This window comes from Vespa mandarinia, chromosome 4 (genome assembly GCF_050613455.1).
Source record: "Vespa mandarinia isolate Hongniang chromosome 4, ASM5061345v1, whole genome shotgun sequence".
NCBI classification, from domain to species: domain Eukaryota; kingdom Metazoa; phylum Arthropoda; class Insecta; order Hymenoptera; family Vespidae; genus Vespa; species Vespa mandarinia.
The window spans coordinates 10270738-10291892 of NC_140813.1; the positions used below are offsets into that span (position 1 = coordinate 10270738).

Here is a 21155-nt window from a genome sequence, read left to right on the forward strand (position 1 = left end):
CTTTATGAAATTGAGAAAACTTTTTTCTGTCATTTATTTTTGCATCATATGATTACTATACAAAAACGATTTGGGATATGAAGAATAATTGGTGTAATAATGATTGGATTTAAGAAAAAACACATTGAATTTTTATTCAAAACAAATATTTATTTTCATTTTAATTATTTATATGTATAAAGTACATTATATTTACTAATTATATTGATATTTACTTATCCTTATAAATTGAGATATAATATAATACTGTATTATACAATTTATAACGCAATATAATGTAATGTATAATACATATTAATAGATTAGTGAAGAAAGACTAATTTTATTATTTACCTTGTATAGTTTTCTTTATTTATGATTGATATCGATACATCATTGCGGATTTAACTTATAATAAGTCTCATAATTTCTCTATCGTTTACAATGCATATCCTTGCATTTATCTATAGCACATGTTAATTATGAAAGTTCTTGATCATCCTTCTCTATCTTTTATTCTTTTTGCGTATGTCTTCTTGTATATTTTCATTGTTATGACTAATCGCTAAATCTTGCAAAATAAAAATTGACACTCATGTGATATGTCTCTTCATGTCAAACAAATCTGCAAAAACATTTCTATAAAAAAATTTTCGTAAATTCGATCTCTTACGGGATAGTCAAATTTTTTTTATATAAATGGTATACCCTAAATGGTATATCCATTCACACACACACACACACACACACAAAAGCTAATATCTAATATATATATATATATATATATATATATAATATTTGTCAAATTAATATACATTAATATCTTCCTTATAATATATAATATATATAATATATATTATCTGTAATATATAATATATATATATATACATTATATATATAGATATTATATATATAAATATTATATATATATATCTTCTATAAATTTTTTCTAGACGAAACATACAAGATAGTAATAACGTCTAGATTAGATTTTACTGTTGTTATTAAAAAACTTTAATCTCCTAAAATGTTATAAAAGAAATCTTAGAAATGTACGTAAGTTGGAATATTAAAAAAGTTAATTTGCCAGTCACCAGTGATCAGTATATTCAACGTGTTAATGTATAACTATATATATAATCTATTAGTGTTACGTTACGTTCTATAGCAATTGAACAAAACATAATCGAGAAATCTCATTACGATACCTTCGATCGAGATTTATCGGAGAAAATAAAAATATGCGAAACGAAAGTGTCCGTAAGTGGTACCGATACTATTATATTCCGATTTTATTCCCTTTCTAGTAATAAACTCTGAGAAGGTACTATCAAGAGATCGCAAAATCGTCGAACGTCGACGAACTGCACGCTCCGTGAATAAAGTCTCTAAAGCTAACTCTATCATTTCTCACCCTACCCCACTACTTTTTACACGACCAGAAAATATAAATCGGCTCGACACGATTGTAATGTTCAACAGTACAAGCGAAGATTTCGTAGAACGTAAAGTGAATATATAGAAACAAATATCAACTTTGTGATGTATTTTATTCAATCGAAATTCAAAGTGCAGTGAAATAATCGTGCGAGACGTGATAAAGTCTAAGTTAAAAAAAAAAAGTATCATCAATATTATAATGACTTATCGTGATTAATATTGAGGAATGGATGTAAAATCGATCATTTTCTTTCTATTATTAATCCATACAATTTGTAATAGATCATTAGCTATCGAAATTTTTTCTGACGACGAAAAATTTATTCGATCGAAAGAACTTGTTAAAAATGATCCGAACGAAATATCGACGTCCGAAGATATCTCTTCGATATCATCAGAAGATATCGAGGAACCACCGGATCATAAAATACCTTATTCCGAACATGAAAATTCTGAAAAGGATGTTGCAACGAAACCAAAATATTTTGCACCAGGTGATTGGGCCAAACCATCAAAAGAGAAAAATATTTCTATAGATTTTGTACCTACAAAAATATATGCACAGGTTAGAGGAACTCATACGGTTAAACGTGCGCCACGAGAGGAAGCCATCGAGGAAGCTAATACTGACGAAGAAAAACTAAACGCATTAAGATTACGTGAAGTTGTGAAGAATTCTAAGGTAAACACGGTTTACACAGAAGAAGGCTATGAGGATTCGGCTTACGATCATGCTGGACACACCAGGGACGCTGATTTTCATGAGGATTTTAATAGAAATCTTCGTAATCAATTGAAAGAAAAACATGGTGAGGAAAGGACAGTTCCGGATAAACTAATAAAACGCAAGGGTGATCATAATGAACACGATGAAAACAACGAAGAAAATTCACGTGAAAATTATTTGGAATCTAACCTGAATCCTAAATTGATAGTTCGAAATGAAATTGAAATATTAGAAAAAGATCTCGAGCGAGAAGCTGAGGAAGTCGAAGGTGATTCGGACATACAGCTGTTCGATTCGAAGAAATTAAAACAATCCACGAATTCCGAAAGAAAATTAACTGCTAATGATAAAATATCTAGCAATGAAAATAATAATCACGATCGTCAAGAAGATGAGACAGAAAACGAAAATATTTATAACAAAAATCCAACCGATCGAATAACGGACGTAACGACTGTTTATAATAATCCCGAACGACCGATCGTTGATCAATCGACAAGTGATTACGGTAAAATCGTATGGGACTTTTTGAAAACGACGACAAATAATCCATTGAACGAACAAGAAATTACATTGACTCGTAAAGATGCGACTACGTTGTCTCCTAATTTACAATCACCAATGTTGATTACTACGATACCGTTGAATCTACCTGCATCATATTTCTTGCCAACTATTAAAGAAATAGTGACTCTACCTACCGTTTACCAAGCTTCTCAGAATTATTTTCCTCACGGTCCGAATTCTGAAACAGTTAATGCCGGACTGATCACGTCGATTGTTCAAAATAACGATCAAATTTGGCCAAGAAATACCAACGTTGATAATTACGTTGAATTCACAGATGATCCAATGATTCGTTCAATTATCTCGGATACTTCGAACTCGTGGAAACCTTCGACGCATAGCACAATTGATCAATCTTCTTTAAAACATTTTGATGGTCTCGTTTTAAGCAACGAGTCGATCGAATCCCCAACGACAATTTTACCTGAAAAAAATCAAACGAAAAATTTCCAATCGGACGATATTAAAATCGACAATAACGATGAAAATTATTTCTCGAATCCTTTTATCGATCGTAAGAAGATAAAATACAAAGTCTTAGGAAGATACAAGCCAGAAAAATCAACGAAGTCTTCGATGTCTTCTCGATCTCGAAAAGAGAACGATCTTAAAGATCATTCGAACGATGTTAAATATAATAAAAATTTGAATGATCAAAGGACGAAGTATACGAAGGTATTGAATTATGTTATGAATCTAGATCGATCGAAAGAATCGAACGATCTTACAAACTCAAGAGGACCGAACGAGATCAAATATATCGACTTTCGTGTGAAAGATCGTCCAACAGCTAGTAGCGAATTGGCTATTGTTGATCAATCAAGCGTACCGATCGAAAGCGAAACGATAATAAGAGAGCCAAACGATAAAAACTTTCTACGGAATCGGCCGATCTCAAGCGTGGACAGCTTCCATGGTACGTCCTCGCTTCCGATTTATAAAATCGATACTTCTTCACTTCTCGGACTATTACCACCACCACCACCACCATTACCATTATCGACACAATTATTACCACCGTTGAATTATCAAAACAAATATCATTCTGTATCATTTCCTTATAACAACGAAGAAGGATATTATCGCAATATCGAGCCGATATTAAAATATGCTCCAGTGATTATAGATCTAAAACGAAAATCTCGAACTAGAAGAAAAAGAACAGCGGAGTATGTGAAAGGCGAGGTAAATAATGGCACGACAAATCGCGAAGAAATAAATCAGGATAAAGATAACATTTTTCGAGTTACGAAAGACGGAAGAAATTCGAGAGTAACGGAAGGATCGAGAAATAATGATTACGAAGAGAGAACTCGTCAAAGAACTATTAGCAAGTCATTAGATGATAAAAAACCTCACGAGGAATTATTAAACGAAGCACCTAAAATAACTACCCTAGTGGTAGATAAGGAAATTGAGGAACGATTTAATAAAGATAACGAAAAAAGTAACAATGAAAAATTAGAAAATCAAAGGAAAAATGACGAAGTCAATGTTGAAGTTGAGATACCGACGAATTACGATTACATTGAAGAACTTGCCAATGAAAAAGTCGAGAAACTTCCTGTCGTCGAAGAAATCACGAAGATCGATTTAAAAAAATATCCTTTCTACAAAAACGAAAGGATATCCGATTTATCCGGTCTGAAGTACGCTCTTAATCCAAGAAAGATTCCAAGAAAGACATCAACTGGAATGGAATTTTATGATTCCCGCGATGTCTATAAAAATTGCGAGGAAATAGATGGCAATTTAGATGAAGTTCTACCTAAGGAAGAGAGACCATCCAATGATCGAGATCCTAGCATACACAAACCTCGTCTAAGAGGTTTAGGAGAGAAGTTAGATTGTTTCAAAGCTAAGTACTTTGACGAGAATCCGTTCGATAATCCTCTATTCATGGAAAAGAATGTCGGTAATCCTTACTTGCCAAAAGAATTGGATCCCAAAAAGCTTTCGAAAAGAGTTCTAATGTTACCTATTGGAACTAGCGAAGAATATGTTTCAGAGAAACTTTCTAGAAAACCTGAGAGAGATTCTTATCATCCTTACCTTACGCAAAACTTGAAAGGAGAGAGAAAAATTTCAAAAAATCAACCGAAAAAAGAACGTATATCTGCATCATTAGAATTATCATCTGCCCCTTATCACAGACAAATTTACGAAGATGTAATGAATAACATAAAAGAATCCACAAACATTTATCGTAATCATCGAATGACAACTATCAATCCTTCAACCCTAACTGAATCAATATCAGCCGATGCAATAAACGTAAAAACATTCGACAGTAAAACTAATTTATCAGATATTGAAACAGATTCTAATACAACCAGGATCGATGGTCTTTTACCTCCGAAAGAACCAAATGATTTTGGGAAAATAAATGGCCCAAGAAGAAACAGAATTACGCGGAAAAGTAGAAGAAGGCCTTCGTTATATCACGTTCCAAAAACCATTAGACGTTATCACAAGATAACAATTCAAAAACGAAGTATAAAAAAGCCAATTGGCCGTTCGAAACTTGTCGATTCAATAACCGAAAAAAATGCAAACGAAAATATTAAAAACGTGACTAACAGATTTAATACAACATTGAGACCTCGTAGACGAAAATTCTCTGTCGTATCTAAAAATTTGACATCTTCCGCTGACGATTCAGAAAAAGATTCGTCTAGTAGGATCGTTTACACGATCAGAGATAGAATCAAACATTTAAAACCAAAAGATGAAGTAAAGAATGTCGGTAAATTCACAAGGGAGTCAAGGACATTAGACGAAGATAGTAGAAGAAAGGAGCCGAGATATAACAGCGTTGAAAGAAAACGTAACAATTTTGATTCCTCAACGGTATTTACGATTTTATCAACAATTTGGTCCGATGATAGCAACGTGAGCGAAACAACGACACCTAGTACGATTTCGAATAAACACTTACGATACTCTACGTTATCGAGAGATGGAACACGGATGGATTCCCAGGAATATCTTAGCAAAAAGGAATCGATAAGGAAAGATAACAATAATTACAAAATTCATGAAAATATGGATGACATTAGCACAACACCGACAGCAATTTTATCAACGACTTCGTTAGAATATTCCAACTATCTAATTTCTGATCCTCCAGGAGCATTTTCAGAAGAAACAACGATTTCTCCGATCGTTGAAGAGACTCAATTGAAAGTATCTAATGGTGACCTTGAAGAAGATTTCAAATCCAATGAACATTCCCATGAGTCCATAGAGGATTCTTTAGAAAAGAAAAAGAAAGACGAAGAGGATGAAGGAACATTAGAAACTAAAGAAAGAGACGTATCTAAGGAGGAAGATAAAACATTTTTCTCTTATTATTCTTCCAGACCGTATTCTCCATCAGAAAATTACGAAGACGAGAAATATTCTGAATTAGGATCTCGTATCAACAAGCCGGCATTTTATCATCCACCATTTTCGATGCAGAGATACGAGACATCGAGTATCTCGCCTTTTGAAGAAAGTAGCGAAGAGACTGTAAACGATGAAAATAAAAAAAAAACACGACATATATCGTTCCCTTGGAGTTCGGAGGACGAAAGACGAGATAAAAATTCCTTTGAAGAATCGAAATCTATTCCATTCTGGAGTTATGAGTTTCCTTGGGAGAAGAGAGAACGATTGGCGAGAGAACAAAGAAGGGAGAGAAAAAGTTATGGAAAATTAGATGATTTTAGTTCGAGGGATAGCAACGAAGATGTTTCGTCTTCTAAGGACACACATACTCATTTCTATCCTTGGGAATTATACGATATTCCTCTTTCCAAGAAACAAAAGATTAATAGACAAGAGCGATATTTCGATACGGAAGAAAGTAGTTCCTTGCATAAACCGGTTAAATATAGCAGCAAATATAATTCGAGTAATCTCAAATTATCAAAATCGGTTCATAAAAATTTCAATCATATTCACATAGATCCAGAAAAATTAAAGGGGAAGAAAGATCGAACTGGATCTTCGAATCATCGTCGGATCATTACTGGAAATTTGGTGCCGGAGGACATTACTTTAGCACCTAGAAAAGATATTGGAAGAAGAAGGATGGTCGAAGAAAATAATCTGACAGAAGTAACTTCCGTTGCCACAATAAAACATAAAAATCATAAGAATACAACAAAGAAGGAAATATTAAAAAAAGAACAAGTCGAATCTAATACTTTACGATTTCCGATTAACACAGAAACAACAATTAAACCTAACAATGTAACCGTCGACAGATCACGAAGACGTAGAATTTTAAAGAAAAATGTTCAAATTAACAATGACGTTAAAAAATATTCGACGAAACCTGTTATAGAACAAGTTAAAAGAAGAAAGATACGGCCGACGACTACAGCACCAACAACGATTACGACTACAACTACGACGACAACTTTCGTGTCTACTAAAAAGTTAATACGACAAAGACCTCAAACGAGATATCAAAAAACGAATAATCAATTTTCCGAAATGAAACATACCCTTCCAACACCATCAACTACAACTATTGAACATCGTTCGAGAGTCTCGAAAGAGTCATTTATCAGAACGACTTATCCTGATAACGAAAATTCATCTATCAATGCCAATGACAATCCTGGAACACTCAAAATGAAACATTACAGCAATAATAACGAAATCAATCGTAATCGTGGAAATATCACTAGTGAAAACGTCGAAAGGATATCAATGACAACTAAAGAAACGCCTGATCATGTTTATCGAACGAAAAAAATAGACAAGGATGGTGTCAAGGAAATGTTTATCTCTATCGAGCCTAACAAAGCTAAAAACATCACTGAATTAGATGATCCTGATATATCGGAATTCACGAAGAAGGATAATAACTGGAGAATCTCACAAGATCTTGATCTCAGCGGTATTCCATCGACAGAAGTAAGTTCTTTTGATCAGAAAGGAGTCATTCGATTGACTAAGCACAACTTGAGCAACATCAGGTCTACCGTTTCCTAGTTATTGGAGAATTACGATTATTAATTTAAAAAACATATATAAGGTTTAGTTTCTCTGAACAATGATCTTCGAATTTTCATAAATTTTCATAAAAAATTCCATGAATTTATTTCAAAAAAGAAAAAGGATTTAAATATTATCGTCATGAATTATTTCTTCTTTTTTTCATATATAAATACAATATTTGGATCTATCACGTTTTCCGAATATTAGAGAATTACAATTATTAATTAAAAGGAAAAAGATTTAGTTGAATAAATGATCTTCCAACTTTAATATAATTCTTTTCTTTTTTTTTAAGTTTGAAAATGATTATCGTCATAAATTATATACTTTCATTTACAATATATATTTAAATGTAATATTTAGGCCTATTGAGTGTCCTAGATATCGTATGATTACGATCATTAACAAAATAAAGTTGAAATTTTTAATGAATTAACTTGAAACTTTCACAATTTTGTCATGAAAAATTTCATAAATTTATCTTAAAAAGTTCGACGATTATCGTCACGAATTATTTTCTTTCTATTTTGGAATATAGATAATTACGTCTATCGTTTTCTTAATATCAAAGAATTACGATCATTAATAAAAAAAAAAAGTTTAGATTCTCTGAATAAATGATCTTCAAATTTTTATAATTTTTTTTATTTCCGTAAAAAATTCCATGAATATATATATATATATTTTTTCTTTTTTTTTTTAAATTCGAAGATTGCCACTACGATTAATTTCTCTCTATTTTCATTTATGTATTTAAAATGTTATACAATTTCAGAGTTATCTAACAGGCAACCTTTTGGGACAAACTTTGGAGTCATATTCGAGGAACGATCGTGGATTCAAAGATGGAAATATAAAATTAGAAGAGATAAAGGAGAAGAATAAGAAAGAAGAAAAAGAGGAAGAAGAAAATAAAGAAGAAGAAGAAAAAAATAATAAAATTAAATCGTCGATCAAATTTTTACATCATCCGGAACAAAGGTTGTATTATTACGTAGAACGACGTAAGTAATTATTTACGTGTTATAATTTCTCTTTCTTTTTTTCCCTTTTTTCGAGATCCTAATCGAAATAAAAATTTCTCATTGTTTACGGACTTTATATACAATCTCTTTTTTCGAATATTTAATTACTATAACTTACAATTTATATATTATTTAATTGTTCTTTATATTGTATTCAAATATATTTTTACATCTTATTATCTGTAATATTTTGTTATAAATAAAATATGCAATCTCTTCCATATTTTTCTTTACGATGATTTATCTATTATTATAACATTTATAATGATAATATTTATATTAACAATTTATTATAACATAACTATATAAATGAATAGTATACCGAGGTCATTAAACGAGTTACGGAATCATGTTTTGTGTGTTTCAAGAGTAATGAAACCTTGATCTAATTTTGGAGATATAGACCTATAATATTACGTTTAATGCAAATACCTACAATTAATCTTAATTATCTTTGAAAATTGTATGTATAATTAATAAGATGACTTGACCATTCTCTACAGCGTCAATGTAAATAAAGTAAAAAAGGATGAACGTTATGTTAGATTATCAGATTATCGTCTAACAGGATCGTCAATCGATCGCATGTATGTATGTATGTGTGTATATATGTACGTACGTATATATGTAATATATATATATATATATATATATATATATATATATATATATATATGTACGTATGTGGTTAGCCTCAATGCCAATTCATGTGTAGTACTATATAAATGGCAGAATATGTCGAGTTAATTCGCGATAGATTACAGAATTGTGAAAATCATGACTAAGTTGAAAGAGTATTCGAATATTGCTTACAATCTTATTTAAAATGAAAATAAATAAAAAATAAAGAATGTGGATTTATTCATATATCCGTATTTTTCTAAATGTTTATATTCAACCGAGAGATAAAAAACATACCTTGGTAACATAGAATATATTTACGGTATCGTAAGTACTTAATTAAGTAGTTGGATACGCATAAAAATGAAATAAAAATAATTCGTAAAAACCTGTTCTAACCAAACTTTCTTTCTTAAATGTTACTATCTCTAAAGGACATCGAGATTTTTCAGAGTAGAAGGGATGGACGACGGTTAATTAAAAACAAAGAAAAAAGAAGAAAAAATAATAATAACAATAAGAATTATTATTATTATTATAGTTAGGTCAACGTAATCAAACGTGAATGCGAATGAAATATTTGAACCTTGATCATTGTAGACAAAAGTTATAAACTGTTTCACATAGATACGATGTGAGAGGCGCCCCGCACTTTTCTCAAGGTTAAGGTATCTCAGGGTAGGAGAACATACGTATCCTTGCTAAGCGGTAACGAACGTATTAGCGTGGAATGACACGCGTTGATAAAATCCTAGAACACGATAAATAAGTCCTCGGGAAATTGAAAGGGAACACTAGAGCACGATTGGTCAATGGTAATGCCACGCCGTCTATATAATTCGATCCTTGCCTTTGTACCCTAGTTTTGCCTGTTAGTTGGTCGTGCAATAACATTTAAAACGACGACATGTTTCTTACGAAGGTACTATAAGTGATTTACGTGAAATTACTGAATATATTCTTTCTGAGAGATTCTATTATCAAATAATTTCAAAGAAATTAATGTACCTTTTGTTTGTTTGTTTGCTTTCTTTTGTCTTGCGGAATAAAATAATAATCAGTATTATTTAGATTTGATCGATTCTATGAAATTAAAAATTTTGCCTAATCGATATGTTGAAAGTGTAAATAATTTTACGAAGTTCAAGTTTGATATTTCCGATGATGTTAGTTTTCCATAAAAAAAGAAAAAAAAAAAAGAAAAAAAAAGAAAAGAAAAGTAATTCTCCGTATAATCCATCGTAACAATGGTGATACAATGACGATCGCGATAAATCTGATGAAAAAAGCATGATAATATTAATCAAATGTTGTTGAAACTTTTCACGGCAAATAAACTCTCACTACTGTTAATTTTTATTACTTCGATCTGTCGCGATGCAATTCGATCCGGGGCGTGTTCTTGCTATTCTAATCTGAATACTCGTGATCACAGTACCGTGTTGCATTCACCTAGAACAAAAGAAAGGGACATGTTAGGTTATATACTTATATAACTATTGATTTCGTTGATTTTTAATGGAAACATTGAAAAAGTTTATTCGTTGTCCAACGTTAAAAATATTCAAGAAAGTCTATTACGAAATATTATATAATTTGTACGGTATTTTACAAGGCGATCGTTTTATATCGATTTGTCGTATGCTTTCTAACATTTATAACGATATATTAATTTTATCGTGCGCGACTGAAAGCGTTTACATTTTTGAGCAATTAGAAAGTGCGGTTTTCATTGACATATTTCACGTTTAATTCGATGTACGTTAGAATCGAATTAGAATCTATTTAAGCACATTAAATATATATATATATATATATATATATATATATACATATGTAAATATATATATACATATATATTCTTTATTTTTTTTTTATGTAGATTCTCTTTTTATTTGGATTAATGCAGTTGATAAACTTATCAACTGCAGCGCCATTACCGGACAGCGCAGGAATCGTTGAGATGGTAAACGGATTGGCATACGGTAAGAATAAGAATTGAACAATCGGTATCATAGATTTCTATTATGACGATGTCCTTCAATAATTCAATATTAAAATGTTTCATGCTAAACCTTATAGATTACACCACTTAATATAATTTTATAACGATCGGAACTATTTAAAAAATTTTAATTATTTTTAATTTTTTCTTTTTTTATAGATATACATAAAAAAATATTTTTATTATTAATTCGTAGGCGGTATTCCTTACGGTAGTGTATCAGGTATGCTAGCAAAATATCCAGGATACTCATCTCAACAAGCGATTCAATCAAGATTATCCTCGGTGAAAGCTATTCGACCTGTGATCGTGACGCCAAATTTTAGAGCAACGAGATTGGCTGTCACCCATGGAGCACGACCTGTTCAGATTTATAATCTTCCAGGTGTTATCGCACCTGGTGTCGTCGGGACGATCACTCAAATCGGATTTTGAAAGGTTCATCCTCATTATCTTCTCATTGAGAATCATCTTCTGTTACATAAATACGCTTCGTTGAAGATTCGAATCTCTTCGTTAGGTATCGTTTCGCAAGGATTTAATAACGAGAAGTTAATCTTGTAAATAAAATTTTTAAAGATTAATACGAAATGCCTTGCAAGTTACATATTCATATTGCTTACACAAACATTGATGCATTCATTGTAAATACAAATGTATGTTGTACGTTTTATAATAATAATAATAATAACAATAATAATAATAATAATAATAATAATAATAATAATAATAATAATAATAACAACAATAATAATGATAAAAAAGAAGAATTTTAGTTATAAATTTAAATATATGAAAGAAAGAATACAGAGTTCTGATTATTCATGCGTTAAGTAAGTTGTGAGCATCGAACGATTGAACCGTATAATTGCATCAAAGAATGCCAACTATACGTTCAACGTAAATCCTTACATATATATATTGTTACATCCGTATTATATTTTAAGAACGAAGGGACATAGAAATGTTTAGAGAGAGGAAAGTATAAATGACATCGGAGTCGTTGCATACCCCTTAGTCGTCATCGATCCCACGCACGATGCATTACGGTCTCCACGTGAGTATCTAATGTGCGTACTAATACTAATGACAATAAGTGACTGTATTTACGTTCATTCATTCAAAAGTTTTGATTTGTCAAAGTGTAACTATGGTGTTTATTACATTAAATTATATATAATTAAATTAGTGTAATATATCAATGTCATTTTAATCAATATATTTCATATGTAATAATAACGCTCGATCATTTATTAATAATTTCTAATCTCTCAATTTAGAAATGATTTAGAACAGTTTGAAAAATTTCATATTTTTTAATTCGATCGTTTAACTAACATTTCCTAGTAAGATCGTTTTTATTTTTAGTCCAATGCACATCAAAGACAAGCATGACTCTATGAAATATTAGAAAATTACTTAGAAATCCGGATATGCTAATCATACATCTTATTATAACGTATCTTGATTTCTCTTAATCGATGAACGAATCCACCGAATATTCCTTCCTTTCTCTTAAATTGAATGATCCTAAAAAACTTCGAAAAAATAATTTGACCTTTTTTTGTTTCCGCAAGGACGCAATCGAAGATATATATGTATATACGTAAGAAGGTTCCGCACGAAGGGACTCACTGATGATTAATCCCTCGTCCTTTTCATTCGACTTTCATGCTTTGCTGCACAGTGCATTGATAATATTTGTCATTTTATTCTATTCCCTTTCTATACATTAAAAATATTTAAATCATGAAATTTCCTTGCGTTTAAACAGATAATACTTTAAAATCCTATTTACTTAATAAATATGTAAAAAAAAAGGGAAAAAAAACCAAAAAAACAAATTCTTTTTACAGATATTGCTATGCTACGTAGCAATTTGGAACGTTTTGGGTGTTGGAAGTGCTACAAAGAGCACGATCAGTAAGTTATTGGTTATCGTTCGAGTTAGAAAAGAAAAAAAAAAGTAGTTTTGTTAAATGCCAATCTAAAGATAAAATTTCTTTTTTGTTCGCCCGATGTATTTTTAGAATCTTTTTTCCTCGTCACCCGTAATCTGACGATTTCGTGGAATGTTGAATATTTTTTATCTCATTATGATTCCGGAACTTATTTTAGATCGTTACTTCGATTGTGTCGTAATAATTTACAAGTTTTTTTAAATTCTTAAATATCTTACCTTCAATATTGTATATAAAATATTTTATATGAAAAAAAGGAAAAAAAAGAAAAATATTTAATCGACCTCTAAAGTCCTAAAGAAAAAGGAACCCAATAGTTTCTAAAATCTATTTTTTTTCTCATAGATTCCGACATTTTGACGACCTTTGCGAGGAACGTCGCTTCTGTATTAACTCCGACTATACTCGGCGAACTTTCAACTAATCGAGGCAATAGATCATTTCTCGAATTATCATCGATTACGAAGACAAATTCTGAAGAGACTCCAAAATCATTGTCAAGTTCTAAGGACAACGTTGACGAGGCCACAACGCCTGAGATATACCGAGAGAAAGGCAATCTTAAACAACCTAATCGTTTTTCAAACACTAGAAGACAGGCCAACGATTTTTACAATTCTTACGGAAGACCAAATTATCCTGAAAATTCTGATTATCGTCAGTCTCAATTTTACGACCCTTACAACGTCCCAAATAATTATTTTCAATCAATTGGCCTAAATGATAGGACTGATATACGTGGAAGGCTTAACTTAGGTCGTCCCGTTAACACTGGAAACTTTGCGAATGCTGAAAATATCGAATCACCGGATCGTTTCGATTCTATTTATCGATCTCACGATCGAATTTCGAACGATGGAGTTGTGGGTAGACCGCTTAGTAGTTTAAATGGGTTCAATGGTTACTCTTCTTTTGAAAATCGACAAAGAGGTGACGTCAGATATCATCATAGTCCATTACCAATCGACGGACATTACTTTGGACCTTTTGGATTTGATCCACACTTTCCTTATCACCATCCTCTAGGTTACAAATATCCCTACGGTCATCCAGGTCGACGGCCAAATTCGGATTCAAGTAATTCTGATGAAAATAATAGTAGTAGCAAGGAAGAAACGAAAGAAGAAAATGGTTCGGATCATCCAAAACCTAATGATCGCCGACCATTTTATGGACATTATAAACCGTTTTATGATTTTCCCCCACCGCCTTACAAATTTGGTCCAGGTTATTATCACCATAAAGACCACAACGAGACCGTCGATCATCATTTTCACGATCCCTATTATCACAAGTATTATGATTATTATTATGATGATTTCTTTCCTGGGCCGTTCCATCCATATGGTTATGGTCCAAAACGAAAGAATGGTAACAAGAATGGTAGCAAAAATGGTAATGGAAATGGAAATTCCAATACAAAGGAGAACAAAGATGCGGAAACAATTTCGGCTAGTGAAAAAGCGGAGAAGACAATTAATGCTTCTAAATCGGAATATAAAATGAAAGTGTCAACGATTCCATTCGAAGATGGTTTGGAAAACGAGAGAATCGACGATGATGATTTGGAACATATTGATCCTAATGCTTAATAAATAGACTAGTATTCGTCATTACCAAATAAATAAATTAGTATAGTTACTATCAAATAAATGATGAAAGATACAAAAATAATGTCGTCGATGATGAAGTGGAAGATATTGATTTTATTAATGTTTAATAAACAGATTAAAATTTGTTATCTTCTTCCAAATATGGGTGTGTGTATGCATATACAATGTATATATATACACATAAAATATATGTATACACATACAATATAATATATATATACATACAATACATATACACATACTATATATATGCATATTATATATATACATATTATATATATATATATATATATATATATAACAAAAATTCCATTATTAAATATTATAAAACGAATACATATTTTATCATCGATGCATTTTGAATTCAATAATTTGTATGTAAATAGAAAAATAAAAATCACTGAGAGTCACAATGATCCATCCTCTTCATTTCCATCTCACAGTTTCATATAACTGTAAGATAATATTTTATACATGATAATAGTTATATATATAACTCTTACATTCAACGACAGAAGGATGTACTTATTTGCTATTATCAGAAAATGGAGAAGTTCAACGATACTCGATACTCGATAGAGGAGCGTTAAAATCTCTCGGCTCAGACTCAATGGCAACCGTTTCCCATGGTAATGATATCCGATGTGTTCCCACCATACTGGGAACTTGTCCTGCGATTATACTTAACTCGACAATGTATAATACATACGGTCTACTAATTTTCTTCTTTCATGGGATTTTGCTTGCTCTCCGAGTACTATATCTATGTCGTCGATCACGACGTTGTAAGAACGTTTATGCAACAAAGTGCATACGATCATGTATCATTTGTTTATTTTTTCTTTTTTCTTTTTTCTATTCCTCTATTCCTCTCTTCGTTTTTCTTGAAAAACAAAAAAAGAAAAAACGGAACTAGCTTTTTTTCTTTGTCGAATTAAATTATAAGACATTTCTATGAATAATTGAGCCAAAAGTGATGACGACTCATATAAAAATAATGTGTGAATAATAAAGAAAAAAAAAAAAATAGAAAAGAAAAGAAATATAGCCAATGAAATCGGCCAATAAAATCGACTTTGACATTTCGTTGTCAACTTGCATATTAATCGCTTGCGTCGACTTACATCACTGTGGTATTTCCACGCGTCCCTGCACTGTACGCAATATATACTATTATACTTGGCGTTATCATTGCGACTTAGGCAAATTTCTACGTTTTGTAATTGAGTGTTCCCTTCTTCTTTCCCTTTCCCTCTCTCTCTCTCTCTCTCTTCCTCTTTCTCTTTCTCTTTCTCTTTCTCTTTCTCTCTCTCTTTCCCTCCCTATATCTTTCAATATTCTTACATAAAATTTCAGCGGAGCAAGCGTTCGTCTTTCTTCTCTTCTTTCTGTTTCGCTTACGATACTCGTGACAGGAAGGTTTCATTTTCAACTCTCTAACACATTGATATCACTTGCGTATATCGTTGAATGATTGCTAATTATGGTGCATTAAGCAACGGTTTCGCTCGACGTATCATCTCTCTCTCTCTCTTTCTCTCTTTCTTTCTTTCTCTCTCTCTCTCTCTCTCCCTCTCTCTCTGCTTTGTATAATAAGTAGTCAAGCTATTTACGACTATTAATCAAGAATCGTCGTCGACGACATAGTCGTTGGGAAGAAATTTGGATGTCAAGGCACCCGATGTACATCGAGTTTACCTCGGCATCAGCCACACGTGTGCGACCACGCCATGCATTATTCTTTCATAATGTTGCATTGCATTCATATAATCTTCCCTGACAATGGGCTTTGCTATTAACGTCGTCCAGAACGGACCAATACCGTAGTCGGGGAAAAAAAATCTCGAGAACAGCACCACCGTCTTTCTTATAAAAGAGGTTTACTCGTATCTAAACTCGACAGTTTTCTTCGATAGGGTTTCTAGTTTTCTTTGACGTTAGATCGATTCGATCGACGAAGAACAAACAGACAAAAGATGGCCTATTCAAAACTCGTGAGTAATTCGTTATCTATGTATTAAAATTTCATAATTTATTAAAAAAAAAAAAAAAAAAAAAAAAAAAGAAAGAAATAAATAATAAAATAAATAAATAAATAGAGATCGAAAGAAAAAAGAAAACAGATTTACAAGAACTCTCGGAAACGTCAAGTCATTTGTCGATAATTTAATAGCGATCTACAATCTCATTTTTTTTCTTATGATAAACTTTCACTATTACGTGTATTTATATATTATTAGTTCCTTTTTTCCCCACTTTAGTTAATAGTTTTGTTGTTGAGTCTCATCGTCGGCATGACCGTTGCGAAACCTGGATATCTCGGCTACAGATTCGGCGGATTTGGATATCCGTATGGTTATGGTTACGGCTACAGATATCCGTTCTACGGATATGGTCATGGTTACGGATATTATGGTAAAATTTTACATTTAAGAAATAATCATTTTACATAAATCAATACTGTTTCTATCGTTTTTAATTTCTTTTTTTAGGAGGTTACCCATATTACGGCTTCGGTCATGGTTTCGGAAATTATGGATATTATTTGTGATCGTCTTTCCAGTAACAAACTTATTTCACAAGGAAAATATCAATAAGAAAGTAATCTCATTTCCCTCGTGTTTCAAGCTACGCGAATTATATAAGTCTGTGCTTTCGAGAATTTCCTTACGACTAATTTTACATTATAATATTGTATCTTACGAATTTGTATTATGTATTTTCAAATATTCCTTGTACTTATATAGGAAAAAAAAAATATATATATATATACATATATACATAAGAATTAAGTAAAAGAAAATAAAGAAGTATTACTTTGACCCGATTATATAAAAGGTCTTTATAAATTTTGGTGAAGCAGAGGATTTCAAAATCTCATTAAATAAGATTGAGTTACGTCGCATTAGAAAACTGATTCCAAGCGATGTAAAATTTCTAAACACATGACAATAAATTACGACCATGTTTCTTTGCAAATTCGCTTCGTTTGACGAAATTTTTTCCAACCTAATACGAAAAGATATGATCACGAAGACCATTGTTTTTTTTTTTATTTATTACAAATATACGTTGCTTAAAAGGTCGATGAACTTACAAGAGTTTTCTTAATTCTCCTTGTACAATCTAATATCTGTAATTTCGTAAGACGAAAATCCAAGTCTCTCGTATTAATAAAAAACATTTTAAGTACTAAGTAAAACGCGTGTACTACTAATCATGATACGAAAACGCATCATTTGATCTCGCGACCCAAATCCATGACCTTCTTTGACCAAGTGAACGGTGATCTTTATCCATTTTATTTCTTTTTTGTTTTTTGTTTGACCTTAACGAGCAACCAAACTTTCGTTGTGTAACGAAGCATCCGAAAAGGTAGACCAGTTCAAGGAAAACCAAACATGATCGTTTAACAAAATATGTACATACATAAATAAGAACGTATATATGTATATGTATTCATGTACTATAGAATAATCACGACCATATAATTTATCCCATTATAATTGTGATCAAACATTTTCACTTTCTAAAGGAGTTTCTTTACAAAAATTGCAGCATCGTGTATGAGCTGAAATATCAAATGCATCATCCATCATACAGTATCGTATTTTATGAGCAGAGTGTGAGGAAAAAAGACTACAAGTTTTTTGATCGTTAATTAACGTTAAACATAGGATTACAATTGTACAAAACACTATCATATATATTATTTAAATAATATATTAGTACTAATCGGTGTCATTAATTAAGAAAGATATCATTTCTCTTGGAACAAGTTACAATTTCTTCATACAATTCAATCATTTTAATTCTATTCTACGATAGAAATGAATTGAATTTAATTGATATTTTTTATTGTTAGTCAATAAAAAAAAAACAAAAAAATATTTTTGATAAATTCTGCTCTCATTCGTATACTTCTAATAAAGAAATGCTTGCGTTTTCTACGAGGAATGCATCGTGTAATAATTTGCATAATTTGATTCTATCTAATTTATCATTACTTTGCTCACACATTTCCATTATTAGAATGGCATGGTGGATCAACGTTATAATTACGTCGGCACGGAATAAGTCAAGTTGTAAGAAACAATGATATGACGCGAGAAAAGAAATTAGAGTACACGTATTACTTTCATGGAATAAATCATGCATGATAAATCATCCTTCTCCTCGAAGGATCATCCTTTGTACATGTATTTTTCTCTCTCTTTCTCTCTTTCTCTCTCTTTATCTTTCTCACACACACTCGCTCGCTCGCTCTTTTTTTCCTTATGCTCGAATAAGAAAAGTAAAAAAAAAAATGAGAGAAAAAAAAAGAATAAGTTATAAGAGTAAGAACGACGATATAAAATATTCGTCAAGTTTCGTAATCGACTCACACTTACGTAATAATTATGGAAAAGAGAGTTCCAATGAGAGTGTCCGTATCTTCGAAGAAGAGTCACTGAGGTCGATTGTAACTTTTCAGGTCAACGAGCGTTCCAGCATTTACCATACGTTCATAGGCTTATCGTAAGAATTTTTTCATAAATTTTTAAACTCATGGAATAAATTTTTATTAACGCCAATCATCTTTTACCTTGAAGTTTAAATTAAAGAAAACTTTGTAAGATCTAATCGATAATTTCGATCGTTAGCCAGTTTCGTAATATATAAGGAAACATTCATTATATTATTCGTTAAATATCTTCTACATCTCATTAATACTTTATTTCATATAGTTATCTATATTTGTTTACTAGTTATCCTAATCCAATCGCATTTTCTTAACACGTTCACCTTGACTCCAACATCATCTTCCTTTTTTATATCGAATCGAATCTAATTCATCCTGAAGGCCATCTTTCCCGAAAATATCTTCAAGGTTTCTACGATTGGTTCAAACGAAAAATTTTTTACTAATCAATATCGACTTTCGAAATGATTTCTTTTATTTAACTTCTAAATAATCACATAAAGATCACAACAACTGGAAGAGAAAGAGCAAGAGAGAAAGAGAGAGAGAGAGAGAGAGAAAGAGAGAAAGAGAGAAAGAGAGAGAGAGAGAGAGAGAGAGAGAGAGATAAATACCTTGAATTTTTTTGATTAAAGAATCGCTCAAAATAATTTATCGTTTCTTTTCTTTTTTTAATCATTTTTTTAATTTTTTTCTTTTTTTATTAATTTTCGACTTCGTATGCATAATAATGTTTTTTTTTTCGTAAAAATATCAGTACTCGCGAGAATTTGCATGATTCGAATGGCGAATGCCTTAATAATAGATGAACGAATGAGTTCGTTGAAAGAATATAGTGATTTCGAAAATATTTCCGCTTTGCGTAAATACCTGTTCTCCCACGTTGAAAACGCCTACTTTAGTAGTGTGAATCCGTGATAATCATCGCATAGTAAATTAAAGATCTCTATACTGAACATAATGAAGTAGTGGGAGACGAAATCTTTCTTTATCCTATGTACATTTCATGAAATATAAACGAGGGAAATATGAATAAGACGTATCCTGATGAGAGAAAGGTACTTATATACTGCCATAATATTTCCGTAACTCCGCCTATAGTTGTAGTTTATTTTTAAACTCCTCCTTTTATTCTATCTCTTTTATTTGCATGATATAATGTCGAGAGAAAGAATTGTTACGTCGTATCATTCGATGTCCCCTATCATCGTTCAACACGAAGTCTTTACTAAAGATTTATATCAGAGTAATTAAAGATCGAAGGTTAAACAGAAATTGTGATTATAACCTTTTATATATATATATATATATATATATATATATATATATATATATATAATATACATATACGTATATTTGCGTCCACACGTATTAACGTAGATAAACATGACATCGTAAATCCCTTCATTCACGCACAAAGTGAATAAACGTGAGAGAGAAAGTTGAGATCTATGAGAGAAGAAGGATTTCATTCATGGATAATTGCCACTAAGACTACGATGGCCTTGAGAATTCACGAATAAAATAATCAAGTTTGATCAAAGTCTGCGTGTCCGGTATTAGAAGGTCGTACACACCATAAAATCAACTTTTATGTATTGTTTGTACGATCAAGACAAAGAATATATTCAACGAGATTTTTATCTTATGTCGAATAGATCCGATCGATTTTTATATATATTCTAAATCTATCGATAGTTTTGCCCCTTGTTAAAGAAAATGATTATTTAGCGTCAGTTTTATCTCGATGTTACTATAAA

At 31.3% G+C, this 21155-nt stretch overlaps 4 protein-coding genes across 4 annotated transcripts; all 4 read left to right on the forward strand.

Annotated features, from left to right (window-relative positions):
- The first annotated feature begins 1226 nt into the window (after positions 1-1226).
- LOC146873083 (uncharacterized) lies at positions 1227-8843 on the forward strand. The gene is made up of 2 exons (XM_085656638.1): positions 1227-7624; positions 8484-8843. The coding sequence occupies exons 1-2, from the start codon at positions 1646-1648 to the stop codon at positions 8718-8720; spliced, it is 6216 nt and encodes a 2071-aa protein (XP_085512764.1). The 5' UTR covers positions 1227-1645; the 3' UTR covers positions 8721-8843.
- A 1310-nt stretch (positions 8844-10153) lies between these two features.
- LOC118443021 (uncharacterized) lies at positions 10154-11992 on the forward strand. The gene is made up of 3 exons (XM_035869424.2): positions 10154-10276; positions 11237-11339; positions 11556-11992. Exons 1-3 carry the CDS (start codon positions 10262-10264, stop codon positions 11792-11794), a joined length of 357 nt encoding a protein of 118 aa, XP_035725317.1. The 5' UTR covers positions 10154-10261; the 3' UTR covers positions 11795-11992.
- A 184-nt stretch (positions 11993-12176) lies between these two features.
- Positions 12177-15143, forward strand: LOC118442965 (uncharacterized). Its single transcript, XM_035869269.2, has 3 exons — positions 12177-12416; positions 13216-13282; positions 13666-15143. The coding sequence occupies exons 1-3, from the start codon at positions 12399-12401 to the stop codon at positions 14910-14912; spliced, it is 1332 nt and encodes a 443-aa protein (XP_035725162.2). The 5' UTR covers positions 12177-12398; the 3' UTR covers positions 14913-15143.
- Positions 15144-16767: 1624 nt separating this feature from the next.
- Positions 16768-18690, forward strand: LOC118442999 (uncharacterized). The gene is made up of 3 exons (XM_035869368.2): positions 16768-16927; positions 17195-17348; positions 17426-18690. The coding sequence occupies exons 1-3, from the start codon at positions 16910-16912 to the stop codon at positions 17482-17484; spliced, it is 231 nt and encodes a 76-aa protein (XP_035725261.1). The 5' UTR covers positions 16768-16909; the 3' UTR covers positions 17485-18690.
- Positions 18691-21155: the final 2465 nt, after the last annotated feature.